At 36.2% G+C, this 20,087-nt stretch overlaps 1 protein-coding gene across 1 annotated transcript in view; it reads left to right on the top strand.

Moving 5' to 3' along the window:
* LOC150080682 (dihydrolipoyl dehydrogenase, mitochondrial) overlaps positions 1 to 19,309 on the top strand; it is a 222,593-nt gene extending 203,284 nt beyond the window's left edge. The window contains exons 13-14 of the mRNA XM_090381792.1: positions 8,118 to 8,207; positions 18,890 to 19,309. Coding sequence (XP_090237918.1) covers positions 8,118 to 8,207; positions 18,890 to 18,955 — 156 coding nt within the window. The 3' untranslated portion in view covers positions 18,956 to 19,309. The remainder of the gene's footprint in view (positions 1 to 8,117; positions 8,208 to 18,889) is intronic.
* The last annotated feature ends 778 nt before the right edge of the window (positions 19,310 to 20,087 follow it).

The raw sequence follows: 20,087 nt of genomic DNA on the forward strand, positions 1-20,087 counted from the left end.
AGGCAAGACTTTCCCTTAACAAAACCATGCTGTGTCCGAGGTATAACTGAACTCTTGTCTAGATGATCCTGCAGTGCTTCTTTAACCAGTACCTCCATTAAATTTCCTGGAACAGAAGTTAAAATAACAGGTCTAGATTACTTGTGTCAGCCTTTGATCCTCCTTTGTGAATTGGGGTGAAATTTGCACATCTCCTGTTCATGGGTACCTCGCCTGAGTCCAAAGAAGCTCTCATAATTTTGGCTAAGGGTTTGCTTACTTCCTCTGCTGCCTCCTTTAATATAACTGGATAGATCCCATCCACCCCAGGTGCCTTTCTTGTGTTTATCTTCAATAATTTCTCCTCCACTTAACTCTCAGTTATTACAAGATTATCTAGCTTACTGCATATGTATCCCATGCATTTTCTTCTCTGTCATATGTCTCATTAGTTCATCTGACATCCATTTAGGCCTAAACCTTGAACAATATTTCTTAGGTGGTATGTAAAGCCTAGTAGCTTCCAAGATAAGTTCTTTGAATGCTTCCCATTTTGAATTTGCTGTTGGTAACATCATCAGTTGGTCCACTGTATAGAATTTAAATACTGTCTCAGACCATTGTAGTCGCCTTTACGAAAGCAATAACCCTTCCCTTTACCCCTGATGGTAGTTACCTCTTTGAGTAAACCCACTTCAGCACACTGTGATTACTGCCACCTAGTGGTTCCTCTATCTGCGGATTCTTAATGCATGAAGAATCACTACTGATAATCAAATCAAGAGTATTACCCACTCTAGTTGCCTCCCGAACTTGCTGACGTTGAAAACAATCATCCAATAAATGCACAAAAGCCTTGCTAGTGTGCGAGTGACCAACCCACAAATTCCAGTCAATATCTGGGAAATTAAAATCCCCCATTATAAGACACTCTGATTTACTGGCCCGCTCTATTTCCCTGTACAGTTTCTTATTATACTCATCAGAGTCATTAGGCCTATAGCACACTCCTACTCTCAATTTTGATCTCCCAATGCTTATGTCACACCAAACTGACTCGACACTGCACTGTCCAGCGATTTCGACTGGCTTCACTTCCTTGGATTTTATGTGTTTCTTAACTAATAGCATAACCCCTCCTCCCTTCCTATCCTGTCTATCCTTTCTGTACACATTGTACTAACCAAATTCCAGTTCTGCATTCATTATATCTGTGTGACACCACGTCTTTGATATCCCAACAATATCTGCCTTTGATGCTTTGAGCAATACCTCAAATTTATTTACGAAACTCCTAGCATTGGTGTACACGCAAGTATACATGTACCTGTTCTTTTTTCTTAGCTACCCTAACACAACCCATGTGTTTACTTGTACCGCAGTGACTCCCAGCAGTCTCTGAAATATTCTGCATCTTGTTTTCCAGGCTTCTGCTCATTCCAATAGAAGCAGTGCAAGAATCACTTTCACCTCTACCAGTAGCTACTGTTAATCTATTAGTCCTTGTATCCCCCCCCCCAAGCTAGCAGTTTTCCGACCCACCTAACACTGCTTCAATAGCATCAGCAAATATTTTTGCACCCTTTCTATTTAAGTGTATCCCATCCCTGTAGAAGCAGTCTCTCCTGTTAACAAGCATATACCAGGCTAAAAAAAATTCTGCCCCTTGAGCCTTGCATAATCTTTCCAGGGCAGAATTGATCGACAAGGCTCTCATCATATACTCCCACCTATCGTGGTTTTGATAGAGGTGGGAGCAGAGATGGGCGAAAGTTGCAGCCAATAGCTTTGGCAAGAGACCAGAATGCTTGGCTGCCATTAGGGCAAGAAGCAAGTTTTCTACTCTTAGCCTGTTCAAACTCTAGTTTGGACCGGTTAATAACTGCTTTACAATTGTTGTGAGCTTTGGTAGACAGAAAATGAAACTGAAGATTTAGAAACAAGCCAATTACGATATACAAGATTCTTCTCTTGAATAGCCTTAGCACATTTATTGGAAAACCAAGGTTTAGATAAAGGACGAAATTTTAAGGTGGAGTGTGGGATAAAGGATTCCATTCATGCAAGAATAATTTCACTGACACGATCTGAGCAAACTTTGATATCAGAAGTTTTGAAACAGTAATCCGACCAAGGGAAAAGAAGAAAAGAAATCTCGCAGGTCATCTCATTTTGCATTCTTGTAATACCAAACAACTCAAGGTTGGAAATAGCCATGAGATAAAGGCTCCATTGCAGAAGAGACAATCACCAAGTTGTGATCTGAAGTGCCTAAAGGACCTCTCACTTCGACCGTGTACTTAGCAGGGTTGTTTGTGAGAAAAAGATCAAGCGTGTTGGCTGTATGATTAGGATTGTCCGGTATTCTTGTAGGTAAATGAACAATCTGTGCTAGATCATTAGTAATTTCAAAAGCCTCAGCATCTCGACCTGCTGGGTCGGTGTGACTAGAAAATGGAAGCCAGCTGGAGTTGTGAACATTAAAATCACCCAGGAAAATTACCTCACTGTTAGGAAAGGTGGACTGGGGAAAGTCAAGTTGCGAAGAGAGGAAGTCAAAGAGCTCCAAGTGATTAGTGGAGTTGGGAGAACGGTAGAGACAACAGATGAATTTGACACAGTGAGGTAGAGAGATTTTAAGCCAGAGAAGATCAAAGAGAGGACATTCCAAATTGCCAAGTCTCTGACAGGGAATATCAGAATGGACATATGCACAAGTACCTCCTTTGAGGTGAAAGAAGTCATACAGCGAATAATTTGGGCATCTGAGATGAGCAGTAGTTGAATCAACCGATAACTGAGATTCTGTCAGAAAAAGTACATGGGGTTTGGCAGACTGCAGGTGGAAATGGACTTCGTTGAGATTAGAATTGAGACCACGTATATTTGTGAAATGAATTAAGAAGTGCTTGAGAGGTTTAGATATTTTTTCAAATAAGCTTGCTCTATTAGTTTGACAATTCATGGTGTATTCAAGAGTAAGAAAAAGTGGGTTGGACATGATGTATGAAGTAATGAAATTTTTGGATATGAAGTGCACATGGTAAGAATATACCCAGATCCTTAACATAATGTGACCTCGACAATGTCCCCCCCCCACATACACACTACTCGGACTCCCTCTAGTCACTATCTAGTAGAGTAGAGTAGAGGTAGCAAGATTATACACTAGCTGATCCGGAAACCTCCTAGAGAGTTACCAATAGGTTCAGTCCGATGTACTGACTAGCGGCCGGCCTGCGAACACCGTTTTAGAACTATACCTTCGAAATGTAAGGAATATTGGATCTCGCCATGATGTTCATCATAACCTCAAAAGTCATCAATCATACTGCATGATGGAAAAGATAGGGAAAGGTTGACCGGGTCTTAGCTCAAGAGACTAAACATGGGTTCCACCACTCAAGCCTCCAATAAGCAAAGTGGTGGTATTGCACTGGTTGATGAGAGTCATCTACCACCTAGTACTGTCGGGTAACATAGAAGGGCGGCTTTCCTCCATGTGGCGTGGGCACCACACCTCGACCCCTGCTTACGTTGGTTCACACCTGGGTGGTCACCCACCGTGTACTTGTGCATGGAAGTTATACCCAAGATTACTAACAGTCCCATCATCGTGAAGGTGCAAGCAGAGGATTTGGCTGTCACAGACTGTTCGGACTTTGCTGAAATTGGGTCCACTTGAATTGAGTGTCACCTGAATATCAGTTCCATCAGCGTTTTAGACTCCCAGCTAGCAAGTACAGCTTGTCTGCATATCTGAGAGAATGTCTGTGACAACCTCGACTAAGTACTTGTTCAAAGTACTTGTTCCAGGGCTTTTTTTATATTCATAGCAATTCACATCTCAGACAGAATGCTAGTATTCTTTCTTCTGTCTTTTACAATTTATGCACTGTGCAGGTAGATCTTTGTGCGGACATTGTATTTGTAGATTTTAGGTGAAAAACTGACCACCCAGTTAACAGAATTAGCAGACCAGGTCTTAATGTTAAATTTGAAAACTGTCTCTTGGTTGATTTCCTCAAAAGAGAAGCCAAAATCAATTAGATTTTTATTAAATCTCTAAAAGGCTTCTAAAATCTCTCTTTAGTAGAATGTTTTGGGGTGCCAAAAATAAGTACTGAAGGATCTATGCATTTAGGCACACTTAGTGTAATGCCAGCACTGGCAAAAGATTCTGAAGATTCTAAATTACTAAGTTCTTGGGAGTTTTCAGTATAGCTCCCTTATTTCTGGCAAGTCTAACAGATTTAATTTTCATTGTTTTGAAATCTGTTTTCAGCGTATCGGTGACTATATTTCTGACTTCATGGCTAGACTTTATATCAGCCTCCTTATTTGCTATCAAAATTACTATTTGGTTTTAAGTTGGCTTCTTTTTCAGTAGATTCTTCTCTCTGTGTCAGGGAAAAAGATTTATGTGAATCTTGAGCACTTGACTGGGTAGAAGCTTGCTGCACAACCTTTGCATAGGAAGTAGTATTATTTTCAGCCCTATTATTATCATCATCTATACTTGCATTAGAAGTTGTCATTGTTTTGTCAGTGAAAGAACTGATAACTTTTTCCAATAATTCGGTGCGTGCTACAGTTTGGCATTACTTGCTCTAATTCACTCATTGTCGATGAGTAAAGCTGTAGCGATTGATTCGAGATTTGACCACATGTCAAGAATAACGTTTACAGCTGCTTTCATGACTTGTTTGTCTCACATGTAAGGAACTTTGCTACTTAAAGTGTTAAAGTTGTAATTGCCTCATACATAGAGGAAACATCCCGAGGTTCATCTTTATTCAACAAGTTATCTAGTTTGGTAGAGGCAGGTATCCCTACAGCTATCTCCTGGCTAAGGGCAGAAGGTTGAAACATTTTTTAATTGTAAAGCCAAAATAGAATAAATCATCCAGTTCTGTTAAGTTACCTCAAGAAACTGAGTCATTATCATCCTTGTCACTTTGTTCTCTTGGAGCAGAATGGATTATATCTGTATCACTTTGTGTTTCTAAGGGAGGAAATTCTGTAAGGTCTGGAGAGGGGGGGAGTTTTGCCTGTTTTGTTGCTTGAGTTGCTCATTGTATCAAACATTAGTCAATTGTAGTGATATAAGCTTATAATTAGACACATTGCCATCACTATCAAAATTCAGTAGAATTAACTTGCCCCTAAGGTCAGTTTATTTTGAAGATCTACTTTGATACCTCCTCTACAGGCCACTTCAAATGACAAATTTTGATATAATGAGGCTTGTGAAAAGAATGATATTGATATAGTTCCTGTATTCTGCATAATTTTCTTTTTCTTGCAATGGGATTCACTTTATCATGAATTTTTATAAGAATTTTTCATAAGCCAGCTAATCCTATGATTGTCAATAAAGATAAGGGCATCATTGTTACTAGTATGGAGCATCACTTACCATTCTTTTAATCAAGCAATATACCTTACTGCTTGATTAAAAGAATGATATAATCACATATGTGATTGATTAAAATTTTCCTGAAAGACAAGTACAAATTTCAGAAAACAACGTTTATTGTGATATAAAATATTATAAGACAACTAGTAAGCTCAGCTGTAGTCATCCCAGTTTATTAGTTGTCTTATAATAATTTTAAGTGCATTACAAATAAATATTAACCTTTCATCGTTTGCTATGTATCTCTCAGATACATACATTATATCTTTCTTTATTTCTAGGAACAAGATGTTGCTGCGCACATGTGCTTCTCGGTAGCTTCCTACATTGCTTCTTGGAAGCCATTGGTATTGGTTTCATTTTCCCAAGCCTTTTGGTTTCAATTCAGTCTACTGTTTGTATCTGTGAAATAACATCCATCCGCATAAGTGGTGCTGCATTGCTTTTGATGGCTGGGATAGATTGCTTATACCCAAGTAATGCAAATGATTATTCGTGCCATGCTGTTTTCTGAGGAACTAAGTGATGAAAGCATTGATGACAGGACAGAATCCGATGAAGGTTATGTTGAAACAAGAGAAGACAACTTGGAGAGTGCACAAGATACTACATCAAAGGAAGAAAGTTGCAACGAAGAGGACGACACTGACAGTTTTTTCATAGGAAAAGATAAATCGACAAAGTGGAGGAAAGTCAACAGATCAACAAAAATTCGGTGCAGATCTCAAAATGTTCTAACAAAATTGCTTGGAGTTATTAGTCAGCTGGCATTTCGCCAGCATACCCTCTGAAGCATGGAACTGCTTTATTACTGACAAAATTTTAGATAAAATTGTTGAATACACAAATCAGTATATTCAAACTGTTCAGTCAAACTACAGCCGGGAAATAGATGCCAAATTTACAGAAAAAATTGAGTTAAAAGCTTTCATTGACCTTCCTTATTTAGCTGGAGCACTTTAGAGTAAAAAGCAGAGAATGGAAGAGTTATGGGGAACTAACGAAAATGGTGTTGAAAAATTTCACTTAGTAATGAACCAGATGCTTCAAGTTCCTCATCAAGTATATAAGATTTAATGATCGAAGAACCAGGGGTGAGAGAAGAAAACATGATTGCCTCATCCTCATAAGAGAGATTTTCACTGAATTTGTAAAAAACTGCAAGATGTGATTAGATTCATCTTGCAGTTTTTTAGAATCTAACTGTTGATGAGAAATTAGAGGCCTTCAGAGGAAAATGCGGTTTCAAACAGTATATACCTTCAAAGCCCAACAAATATCGACTCAAAATATATTCCTTAGTATTGTATATTCCTTAGTCCTATAATCTTGAAATATATGCAGGGAAGCAACCCAAAGGTCCGTACCAAATCAGCAATAAACCAGCTGATGTTGTCAAAAGACTGGCAGAACCTATCCATGGGACAAGACGGAACATTACGGCAGATAATTGGTTTACAGATGTCAATTTAGTTTTGGAACTCAAAAAGGAAACTCTTATGTTGGGAAAAAAAAAAAAAAAAAAAACTCCCAGTCGAATTTGTGTCAGCCAAGAGCTGACCTGAAAAATCGAGTTTGTTTGACTTCAGGGAAGAAGCAACAATTGTTTCCTATGTACTGAAGAAATCAAAGAATGTCATCTTGATTTCCTCCTTGCATTTTGATGATGCTGTTGATTGTGAAACAGGCGATCAGCTGAAACCAGAAATTGTAATGTTTTATAATGCAATCAAGTCTGGAGTAGATGCCATGGATCAGATGTGTGCAGCTTACAATGTAGTGCAAGCTTGTCATCGTTGGCCGATGGTGATATTCTACAGCATGCTAAACATTAGTGGAATCAATGCATGAGTGATCTACATGGGAAATGAAAAAGAAGTAAAGAGCCGCAGATTCTTTCTCAAGCAACTTTCTGCGGAATTAGTGGCTGAGGATCTTCATTGGAGGAGCCAGGTCCCTCGAACTTCCCTTCAACTAAGGCAACAGAGTACTGAGCCCTCTACAAGTGCAGAACGGGAGAGCAGTCACAAGCGGCACTAATTGCTGGCAAGCAGCAAAGAGGACCAGACTGATAAGGTATTATTGTACAAATTGTAAACAATACCTCTGCTTAGAGCACACAAATGATTTGTGCATCATGCTCTAAAAAAGCAACATTCAATGAACAAGATGAAAAATAATTTTTTATATAAAAATATTTATAAAAAATTTGTTGCATTAAAAATTTATTAATAAACACTTGAGTCTCTTGTATATATTATTTATGAATAAACTAGAGTGATTTTTAAACAATCTTTAATTTTTCAATATAAAACCTAGTATGTATCTGAGTCCAACGAAGGGTTAAGGGATTATCTTACAGCATATCAATTAAACTGCTGGCATTTGCATGAAATCATGTATGAGATATGCTAGTTTGAGAGTCATTTTGATAACCTCTGAGAGCATTGTGAGTTGTTACACTGAGAATATTGGGTTCAAAATATCAAAAATAAATAAAATTAAAACACATTTTTGGCTCCAAATGGAAACTGGTATTCAGTCAGCTTTGTATCAATAGAAACAAAAACAACTTAATTTCAGAATAGCAGTGATGAGACATAGATGTAGTTCTTTAATGACTTAACTTTGAACAGCATTAATAAGCCCTCCTGTGATCAAGCATTTAGAGGGATTTTTTATTTTTAGTAAATTTCTCTGAAATATTTTATTTATTTAGACTGCTGGTGAGCTAATTAATGAAGCAGCCTTAGCAATGGAATATGGTGCATCTTGTGAAGATGTGGCACGAGTTTGCCATGCTCACCCTGTAAGTACACTTTTAATCAAAAGATTTTCTAAATTAAAAATAATCAATAAATTAAGTTATCTAATCCAAACAAATGTCAAATAATATCTTAGCTATATCTTTAGGTATAGAATATAATGAATTATTTCACTAATTTGGAAATAAACCTAATTACAACTGTATAATTTTTTTTATTGTACTGAGGCTTTTATGTTATTATAATGTTTAAGTGCTTGTGGGAATTCTTGAAGGACAATGCCAAATAAGTAATCTACATACCACTGAATAATTCAAAGGTGATATTACAGCTGCTTTAAATGGAATCGCTGAAGAAACTAACTGCAGTTATGGTAAATTTCAACAAAAAAAAATTGCCTACAAATGATGGATGTGTAGGGATCACATATTGAATATGTTTTGGCTTGAATACTAAACTCCATGTTATGTGTTTAATGACACCAAAGTTGCCAAGTCAGAGCAATACATCACAAAATACAGGCATTCAAAACTGTTGTCTTGTCTTGATGAACTTGTATTTGTTTAAATAAAAATTCAGCCCTGGAACTTTTTGATCCTACCTTGCATGAACAAGTAAGGCCGAAGTGACATTTCTCTATGTATACTCCCACCTCAAAGTTTGGAATCACAGTGTGTGGGTCTCAAATATGTGTCTGCTGGAAATAGTTCAATGGCTTGATCCCATTCACCATCGGGCATCCCTGTTGCTACTGGTGCATTCAAAACATCACTTGTCCAAAGTCTGTATGTTGAAACATGAACAATCCTTATCACTTCAACAAAAACAGTTGTCTGTTTTGTATGCCTTTGAGGAAAATCTTTAACAAATGTCAGACTGCCAACTGTGCATTCAGTATTTGTGTCCAAGAGCTACTCAGAGAGCTCAACATCATGGCAGACATGGCTGCTTAATCACCAAAGCAGCCCCTTCCACCCTCCCATGCTCAAATACCAGCATGTAACCTCTCACTTAAGACTGCTATGAAGTCTAATACCCTGTCTTCCATCTCCCTTCAGCTCTGTTCACAACACTGTGCTGAGCATTCTGACTTCTTACCAGTTTACACAGATGGCTCAAAGTTGGAATTGTGTGGGATCTGCTGCTGCTGTTTTTGATAACACTATATCTGAGCAGATTTCCCCCTGAATACAGCATGTACACTGCAAAGCTGCATGCACAGAGCTAGCTTTGGATCACATAAGAATTCTCCAGTAGAAATGGTTTATTATATGCACCAATTCACTGAGTGAATTACAGGCTTTATCAGTGATGAGATACTCTACTAATCCAACCTGCCCTGGATTCGGCAGATGATATACACTCTCCATGAAAGCAGATTCGACATCCGCTTTTGCTGGATCCCCAGCCACATTGGGATTAGAGGAAATGATTTGGCTGATACTGCACCCAAATCGGCAGCCCATGAATAATCTTGACTTGTCAGTCCCCTTATACAGACAACAGGCAAATAATCCATAATAAGTTACATTCTCAGTGGCAAGATTTGTGGCATCGGCAGGTTACAAACAAATTTTATCAGATTAAGCCTGTGATCCGTTTGTGGCAGTCTAGTCTGTACAGGGATCATAAAGAGGAAGTTGTTCTCGCTTGGCACACATAGGACACAGTCATCTAATACACTCCTTTCAGCTGAGAGCTGATGACCCTCCTGTGTGCAAGCAATGTGATACTGTTTTATCCATAAAACATATTTCATCTGACTGTACCAAACAAAAAAAAAAGCTCATTTTACCTATTTTAACCATCTGACTCAGCCTTATACACTCTGTCAAATTTTATCCAACAATGACCGTGCGTGAGCAGTTTTTAAACTTTACAAGTTATTATATATATATATATATATATATATATATATATATATATATATATAGCGAGCAAATAGAATACGTGAACAGAATTTATAAATAACTAAACAATAGAATCTAGGAGCGAGAGAAATACTGGAAATACTAAAAGGAGAAGAGCTGATTAATGCCATCAAAAATAACATGATAAAACATTACATCAGTCTTAATATGTTAAAAGCAAGTAATAGATAAGTTAGTGGCAACAGAACGCTATACTAGCCATTACTGGTCCTTAGTTCAAACCTGGAAAGGATACATATAAATAGAATAAAGTAGAGAAAATAATATAATATAATAGATAAATCATAAAGGTAGAAGATAACATAGATAAGTATGGTATGTTAATTATAGGAGATAGTAACACAATGAAAGGGACTTTTTCAAGGGCTAACCCTTTCAATGTGTCCTCCTATAATTAACTGAGCTATCAGTTTCTGATATCATCTGCCTGTTAAACGTTGCCGAATGGTGATAAAAGATATCATTGGGGTGGAAGGTTTAAGTTAAAGTTAAACAAAAAGAATTTTGTGGTAGTTAACAATAGGTGGAAATTTGTGGTAGTTAACAGGCTAGATGACTTTAGCCCGACCGATAGCTAAAACACAACGAAAAGTAGAGGCAATTGAGAACCAGTAGCATCTTATTAATGGGTGGTACAGTAGCTAAAGCTAAAAAAGGAGAACGGAAAAAGGGGTTTAAGAATAGGGATAGTACCTCAATCCCCCTCGAATTGCTCTAATAGTTCATGAGGTAAGAAGAATAGAAAAAGACAGCACATAGTTAAAAGTAGAGGAGAAGCAATATTGCAATTGTACGTCGGATTATACCGGGCGCGTAACTACCCGTCCCTTATAGTAAGAGATCCTGGTATTTCAATAGCATAACATAACATGGCAAATTTGGATAAAATATAAATTAGATAAAATAAAGGAAGCGAAGGAAGACAGGAAAGGCTAGTTCCTAATCACTTACTTACATCGTGGTACTTGGTGCATAAATAGTAGACCTATCTCGATGATGAAACAAGAAAAAACCACGTTGTAGTGCACGTGTTAATTTATATATAAAGATAATAGTGGATGTCAGCGCCCTCTTACTGACATGTAATTAGTTGTAGATTCATTATAATAGGCCCAAAAAAAAAAAAAATATATATATATATATATATATATGCACATATACAGTAAAATGTCTCAATTATCTGTAGGGTCAGATTAACCATGGTCCTCTGTACATATGTAGTTTTATTTTTAACAAACATTTAAAGAATGTTATTTATCTGCGCAAGTGGATTCATAAAGTACTTACAGGAAATCATTGTCGTGCCTTTCGTTTTGCCACCTGGTAAATCACTTCAGATGTTTTTACACCCACAGATGCTTTTACACCCACAGATGCGAAGTCAAGTGTCTTGAAACACCTGCTGCATTTCTAATGCCAAATGTGACCTATTCACATTTGTTTACTAAACATCATGAAAGCTTGTTCCTGTGTTCTATTTATAATATCTGTAATATTTATCTCGCATTTCAATCCCTAAAAATGTCAGGTAAATGAAAATGAATTGTTTTAACAGTGGAAAAGAAACTGAAAATTATTAAAAGATGTGAAAAAGGTGAAAGTGTTTCAAAGCTTGCAAACGAATTTGGAATTGCCCAACAAACTGCACGGGACATCATTAAAAACCAGCCCAATATAGATAAATTTGTTTCTAAATGTGACACGTTTGATTGCACTTCACAAAGAAAATCGCTCAAAGGTGCTACAAATGAACAACTTGAAAGTGTAATGATAAAGTGGTTTTTACAACAAAGAGCTGAAGGGAACTTCACTATCTGGACCAATGATTTTAAGTAAGGCAATATATTTTTTTGACAAATTAGAAATGCCTGGAACACCTACATTTTCATCTGGTTGGTTGAAATGATTTAAAGATAGGCATGGTATAAGAGAGTTAGAGATACAGGGTGAAAAGCTCAGTGCAGATAATGTGGAAGCAACTTTATTCTGTTATGAATTAACTACAATTATTAAAGAAAAGGGTCATGTTCCATCACAAATTTACAACGCAGATGAGACAAGACTTTATTGGTGAGCAATGCCCAGTCGCACATTGGTATCTGTAGAAGAAAGAAATGCACCAGGATATAAAATTAGCAAAGACAGGATAACAATTTTATGCTGCACAAACACTTCAGGGGATGACAAATTAAAAGTAACCATAATGGGAAAATAAAAATCTAGAAGTTTGAAGGACACAACCGATATTCCAACAGATTATTATAATCACTGATCTGCATGGATGACTAGGGATATATTTGAAAAGTGGTGGACAGATAAATTCGTTCCTCACTTTAAAAAATTTGTCTTGTAAAGGTCTCCCCCACAAAGCAATTTTGTTATTAGATAATGCTCCATCCCATCCTCCATTGGGAAAACTATCTGCAGAAAATGGCGATATTGTTGCAGTGTACATGCTGCATTCAGGGGGAAATCTGCTCAGATTGTATTGTCAAAAACGATTGTATAGAAAGACCTTGATGATGGACTTTATCACGAAAGAAAAGAATCCTCTTTTATTTTGGAAGTCACTAACAATTAAAGATGCTATCTATAGCATTTATACTGCATAGGTGGAAGTTACAACAGAAACAATTATAAAATTGTTCAAAAAATATTGCCCGATGACTTTGTATTTGCCGAAAATAACTTGGCTGTGTGAGACTCAAATAACACTGTAGAAATCGTTCCTCATATTTTAAACTCGGTTCAAAATATTAAAGGATGCGTAGGCTTAGACAAGGCAAGTGTTAATCAGTGGTTAAATAGACACAAAAATGAACCTGGCTATGAAAAAATGACTGATGATAACTTAATCCAAAGTGTGCAAGAACCTGTGGCAGGACCTGATGAAGATGATGATGAACTACAGCCAGCTTGCGAAGTAAGTTGTAATGAAGCCCTAACAACTGCAGAGACATTACTTAAATTCATAGAAAGTCAAGATGATGTAAATTACAGTAAGTCCTTGAGTTACGTGGATTCGTAGATACGTGGTTGCGCTACTTCTACTTACAACTAGCCCCGGCATCCATTAAGTACCACTTTAAATTATACTGGATTGCATTAGTGTCTGCTAATGTAAATTGATAGTGGCATCAATGCTTTGTTTTCACCTTAACCACTTAAGTGTATGTTGTATCTTGTGAGCTTATACTTATTGTAAACAAAATAAATATAAACCATAAATATGTCTGCAAAAAGAAAAAATGGTGAGAGTAGTAATCATAGTGATAAGAAGAGGCACATCATAACTATGGAGACTAAAGTTGAAATCATTAAACAACATGAAAACTGCAAGAAATTTGTAGACATTGCATGTTTTACAAAATGAATGAATCGACTGTTAGAACCATTATAAAAGAATAAAGTTTGAATTATGCAGCATGTAAAAAGTTCTGTGCCAATGCGATCTACAATCATATCTAAAAGAAAGAGGCTTATTAATAGAAGAATTGGAAAAATTGTTGATGAGTTGGATAGAAGACCTGAAACAACAATGAAGGCCAATAAGTCTTATGCTCATACAAGAAAAAGCCTTGAGTCTTTTTGAAGAAATAAAGTGTAAACATGGTGAGAAGGTTGCTAGTGAACATTCATTGCAAGCTACAGATGGTTTCAAAGATTTAAGGGCTGTGATAAACTGCACAACATCAAAGTAACAGGTGAGGCTGCTAGTGCAGACATAGTAGCAGCTATGAAGTTCCCCAAGACGTCAGAAATCATCAAAAACAAGGATTAACTACCACAACAGGTCTTCAATGTAGACAAGACTGGTTTATATTGGAAAAAAATTTTAGGTATCAAGGGACAGATTAACCCCTCTTTTTGGTGGAAATGCTGCTGGAGGTTGCAAAATATAAACCACTGATAGTTTACCATAGCAAAAATCCAAGGGCCTTCAGAATTATTTCAAAGGCATTGCTACTTGTTGTGTGGAAGTCCAATTGAAAAGCACAGGTGACACAAGAAATTTTTCGGGACTGGTTTCTCCATCATTTTGTGCAAGAAGTTAAAAAATATTGCCAAGAAAACAGCCTACCATGCTAAAATATTACTGTTGGTTGATAATGCACCTGGTCACCCAACAACTATGTGTGACTATCACGAAAACATAAAAGTTATAATTTTGCCTGCAAATACAACTTCCCTTATTCAACCCATGTATCAAGCTTTATATCCTGAAATAGGCCTCTGGGGTTGGGAAAACTCATATAACAATAATAAACTTGTACACCAACCATTTAAATTGAATTCAATTTTAATACTGTAAAATAAAATATAGTACAAACAATCTATTTACAATAAATATATAAAACATTTCAAATATATGATAGAATAAAAGCACTAAAACTAGTCTGTAGCTTTCGGAAGCATCCGCTTCCTTTCTCAACAGTAAGTTAAAACTTACTGTTTTAACTTACTGTTGAGAAAGGAAGCGGATGCTTCCGAAAGCTACAGTCTAGTTTTAGCGCTTTTATTCTATCATATATTTTAAATGTTTTATATATTTATTTTAATCCAATTTAAGTTTTATATTTATTGTAAATAGATTGTTTGTACTGTATTTTATTTTACTAATTAAAATTATTTAATTAATTAAATAGCAGGCTCACGGCACTTCCACACATGGTTCGACCGACGCATGGGTGGAACTCCTTTCATGCGTATTAGAACCGGAAATGGCTTGGGAGCATGGAAACAAAACCGTTCATCCGTACAGACCACAGCCTCAAAGAGGGGATGTATATTCATACCCCTGTCTCTGTTAATAGTATTATTGTCTGATGAACAGATTTGCAAGCTCTTGAGCCACTTGCGGTTCCAGAACCCCTGCGCCTGGGCCTTACTGAGTCTATAACATGCTTCGTGAATGTCAGACACGCTGTGTGCAGCTGCCAGGGCATAGGTTGCACACAGTGGTGTTCCAGGTTAAGGACCCTATAACAAATGATTTTAGTACGTGATTAAGTGCCCGGATTGTGGGGAGTGTTATGTGGGTAAAACTAGGCGGTGATTTAAGGATTGTCTGGGGGAGCACGTGAATGCCATAAAAGCAGCAGATTATGGAAAGTTTGCTGTGGCTGAACATTTTTGGGAGAAGTAGCACCAGATCTCCGCAGAGGATGCGGTCATCGTTGACCGGGCTCTGGAACCGCAAGTGGCTCGAGAGCTTGCGAATCTGTTCATCAGACAATAATACTATTAAAGAGACAGGGGTATGCATATGCAACCCCTCTTTGAGGCTGTGGTCCTCAATACGGATGAACGGTTTTGCTTTTCGCACTCCCGAGCTATTTCTGGTTCTAATACGCATGAAGGGATTTTCACCCGTGCACCAGTCGAACCACGTGTTGAAGTGCCATGAGCCTGCTATTTAAGGATGTGTTGTGTAAGTTTTAACTTACTGTTGAGAAAGGAAGCAGATGCTTCCGAAAGCTACAGTCTAGTTTTCGCACTTTTATTCTATCATATATTTTAAATGTTTTATATATTTATTTTAATCCAATTTAAGTTTTATATTTATTGTAAATAGATTGTTTGTACTGTATTTTATTTTACATTATTAAAAATATATTTTATTTTACAGTATTAAAATTTAATTCAATTTAAACAGTTGGTATACGAGTTTATTATTGTGATATCAGGGTCTAGAGACATTCAAAAAGTATTATCTGCGAACAACATTTATACAGGCAGTAAGGGCCACTGAAGGACAGAATGCTAGATCATTGAAGCAGTTCTGGAAAGAATTAGACATTTACAAAGTTGTTGAAAACATCAATGCTGCCTGGAGTGAAATTACAGTATCAACCATGAATGCACTCTTGAAGAAACCCCCCCCCCCCACGTTTGTTCAAGATGCTTCGGGAAGTGAAGAAAATGAAGATGTAATTAGAGAGTTTGTGAAAATGACCAGAACATTGGAATTAAATTTAGAGGAAATTGACTTTATTGAATTGTTGCAAAGTCATAGAAAGGAATTAAGCAATGAAGATTTAATGGAGCTTGATGATCATAAAAATGAAGACAAGGTTTCGGAGGACGTACAAGAAGTTGAACCATCAAAACGATTTGATACTAAGGAAATGGCAAAATGCTTTAAAATGATTGATGAAGGACTAGCTGGCTTAAAAGCTCAGGATCCAGACATGGAATGGTTTGAAAAAGTGATTGGAGTTGTGCATGATGCAATTGCATGCTACAAACTGATTTATGATGAGAAAAAAAGAGCTGCAGTGCAGACATCATTGGACAAGTACTTCAAGACGCCATCAAAATCTCCAGAGTCTGAGAGCATAGAATGGGTATTTTCAGCTAAATTAGATATTTATGTATGAGTATGTACTCGATAGGATATTGAATAAAGTTTTTTTATTTCCACAAAGTTTTCATAAATAGAAAATGATTTGCATGAAATTTCCTTTCGAACGAATATACAATTAAAAATAGATCGTATTTAAGCACTATTCGACTTGCGTGGAAATCACTGGAACGAATTAATTACATAAGTTAAGGACTTGCTGTATATTGAAATTTTACAAATTCGTGGACACAAGAAAAAATAATAATAATGCTACAAAAAAGCAATCAAAAATCAGACTTTCTATCAAAATTAATAAAATATCTGTTGTTATTATATACATGTGATATCTCATGTTTTTGTGTGTTTTGGAAGTTGTTTAAACAAATAAAAACATAATTTTGATTCACTGTGTTTTTCAATTATCCGGGGCCCTAGCATTCCCGAATTACCATGGATAGTCGACATTTTACTGTAAATATATATCAGTGTTCTCCCCAGGACCTCTCAAATGAGTGCACTACCCGGTGAATTGAACTGACTGCCCAGCTAAAATTTAAGTGATTCTCACGGTACAATATGGTGCCGCTTACTGATCTCGATCAATAATTCAAACATACTATGCAACAGGAGCATATAATGTTAAATTATGCAATTAATTTTTGCTCTGGGTCACTTAATTCACATTTATAGATAACAGAAAAATATTGCGAAGTATTACACTTTCCCACCCGGCTGGCAAAATTTTCTGAGGAAAACACTATGTATATACACAGTGTTCTCCTCAGAAATGCACACACATTTAAGAATATACGCACACACAGCTAAAATAGATGGTTTAATTTTACACTGCATTTTATTTATTTATGTAAATAAATAATAACATTTTGACAAAATAACATTTTACCAAAATCTCAATCTTTGTTGAAATTTTAATTTGTTTTCTTGGTGTATTATAACCACAGTAGTTTTTGTACCAATCAAATCAAGCTTCCGTTGTTATGTGCGATCATTCTGATCTTGGTTTGTCCTTTAAACTGCCAGTCTCCTTGAATTGTTGAATGGTAGTTTGTACTCATTTAAATGAAACACCTAGTTTTTTGCCAGTACTTCTCATGGAATAACTTTCTTATACATATTCTCAGTTCCTTATTTCTTGCCATGCTTATCACAAAACACAAAACTATGCCAAACACTTTCTGAATGACTGGTGTTCGATTTTATGTTACAGCTCTTGCTCCTCAATTTATATCATTGCAAAACGTTCCAGAATCATCTACAATGTTCAGGAGTCTGTGCCTTTCTGAAATATTCTGAGATATTCTAGAAATTTCATAAATATTTCTTAAATGTTATTTAAGTTTAATTTTTATACATATTGGGAAATCTTTTAATAAAAATTGTTCCTATTTTAATAAAACTTGGAAAATTAAGAAAAATTAAGCATTTTAGGTGGGAGTATAAATGATTTAAAAAAAAAAACTTTTATAAAAAAAATATGTCATTTATTTGTAATGAATGCCATTATCTGGATATCTATCTCAGAGATTATTGTTCCATCCTTGGTGAATAACTAAGCACCATCAGTGATAAGTTTCTACCGTATTAGGGATACCAAAGTGTGTAGTTGAGCTTATAAACTATGGAAAGACATAGCAGTTATAGATAGGTACCGAAACCATCATTTCTATGTGCAGCTGAAAATAAAAAAAAAAAAAGCAAACTAAGTTTGCTTTTTAGGCACATATACTAAGTCTTCACCATATCTGTCTCTCCATTTTCATGTAACAGAGGGAGTTGTTCAGATTATGATGGAAAATGGCAACAAATGAAGAGGAAGTGGGGGAGTCAGCTAATATGTTGTCAACATACGATGATGGTGTGTTTATTGGTTCACTCCATTTAGTATTATGTGGGTAAAGTGCCTGCCTGGCAACCCAAAAGTCACGTGTTCAAATCCCGCCTTGGGCTTGGATCAAAGTACTGCAAAAACCTTGGGAGGTGCATTATGGCCACAGAAGCCGATGCACCAACGACTACAAAAAAAAAAAAAAAAAAAAAGTATATGTGGTTGCTTGACTAAATCCACTTGTCTTCCGTTACACTTAAGAGGCTGCTGATTTTGTAGGGCTAGTATATTTTATGGGGAAGGGGAAAGGCTATAATGCTACTCAAGCAACTTTGGATTTTTGATCTTTTAAAAAATTTTTTTTTTAAATTACTAAAAATTTTACATCTGATAATAATAGCAGAGCACAATAAGTCTTTTGTCCTCTTAGATACTGTGTATATTACAGAAGGAGGAGGAAGAGGAGGATATGTACATAACTGATGCAGTAATCCTTCCATCTTTGTTGTGTTAAAGTAAATAATTCCTTTTGATGTGTATTTATATTTTACAGCATATTAATTAATGATTAAAAAAGCTAACTTTTTTTCTCCCACCTTTTAGACTGTTTCAGAAGCATTCAGAGAAGCTAATTTAGCTGCATATTTTGGAAAAGCTATTAACTTTTAGTTAAAAGGAAAGTGGAGTTATAATCTCACAAAGCAGATCATTTGCAGGAGGACAAGTGTACAAAAATAGTGGTTCCTCTCTTACATTTAAGAAACATGGAGAGAAAGGAAGGGGAAACAGAGAAGTGCTAGTCATAGTCTGTGAAGCTGAATAGTTATCCCCATAATTTTGTCACTTTGAAATTCTCTAAGAACTCCTTGTACTCTTGCATACTTTGTACAAACTTGTTAATGATGTAAGGAAATGGGTACTTCTAAAAAAAAAATCAAGGATTGTCTTAAAATGTGTATAGAACTCTTTTAATTGAACTAATTTTGCATTAGTTCAGATTATAATAAAGTTTGAAGACCTTTATTGTTCGTGATTGTTATTTGAACTGTTACATGAAAAACAAAAGTAATGAAACTATCATGACTACTAATCTTTACATAAAATTGTTTTCTGATAGTTTGTGAGAAATTATTAGAAAAAACTAATTAGAAAGATGTCAAGTGAAAAATTAGATTTTCATTATGTAATTAGGGATTGATACCAATGCTTTCACTGAACAATAAGGCATGTTAACTCTCCTGAATGTAGGGGGTGATTAGCATTAGTAGAGGCATTTGATGCAAGAAAGCAAGCTTATGCAGCATCAGCCAAAAAAAAAAAAAAATAAAAATAAATAAATAAAAAATAACCACTTCCACTTCACCCCTCTGTTCGTTCGAAATACCTGTCCAGCTGAGCCTTAAACTTATTTAGACTATCAACTTCAAGACAAGGGATGGAAGTCGGTTCCACCAACCAACCACCCGCTGGCTAAAGGCAAATTTCCTCACGTCTATCCTACATCTGTCTTTCCTCAATTTGAATTTATGCCCTCTCAGGTGATTATTCTGAGCAAGAGGAAGAATCCCATCAGCATTGAGCATGCTCAAACCAATCAAGGCTTTATACACCTCTATCAGATCACCTCGCTGGTGCCTAGTCTCCAGACACTGTAATTTGCAAAACTTAAGCCTTTCTTCGTAAGAGCAACCCTTTGTTCCATTCACTAATCTTGTTGCCCTTCTCTGTACTCGTTCCAACAGCTCTACATCCTTCTTGAAATGAGGCCTCCAGACCTGTATACAGTACTCAAGGTGTGGCG

Source organism: Mastigoproctus giganteus, chromosome 9 (genome assembly GCF_048544385.1).
Source record: "Mastigoproctus giganteus isolate SK-2022 chromosome 9, ASM4854438v1, whole genome shotgun sequence".
NCBI classification, from domain to species: domain Eukaryota; kingdom Metazoa; phylum Arthropoda; class Arachnida; order Uropygi; family Thelyphonidae; genus Mastigoproctus; species Mastigoproctus giganteus.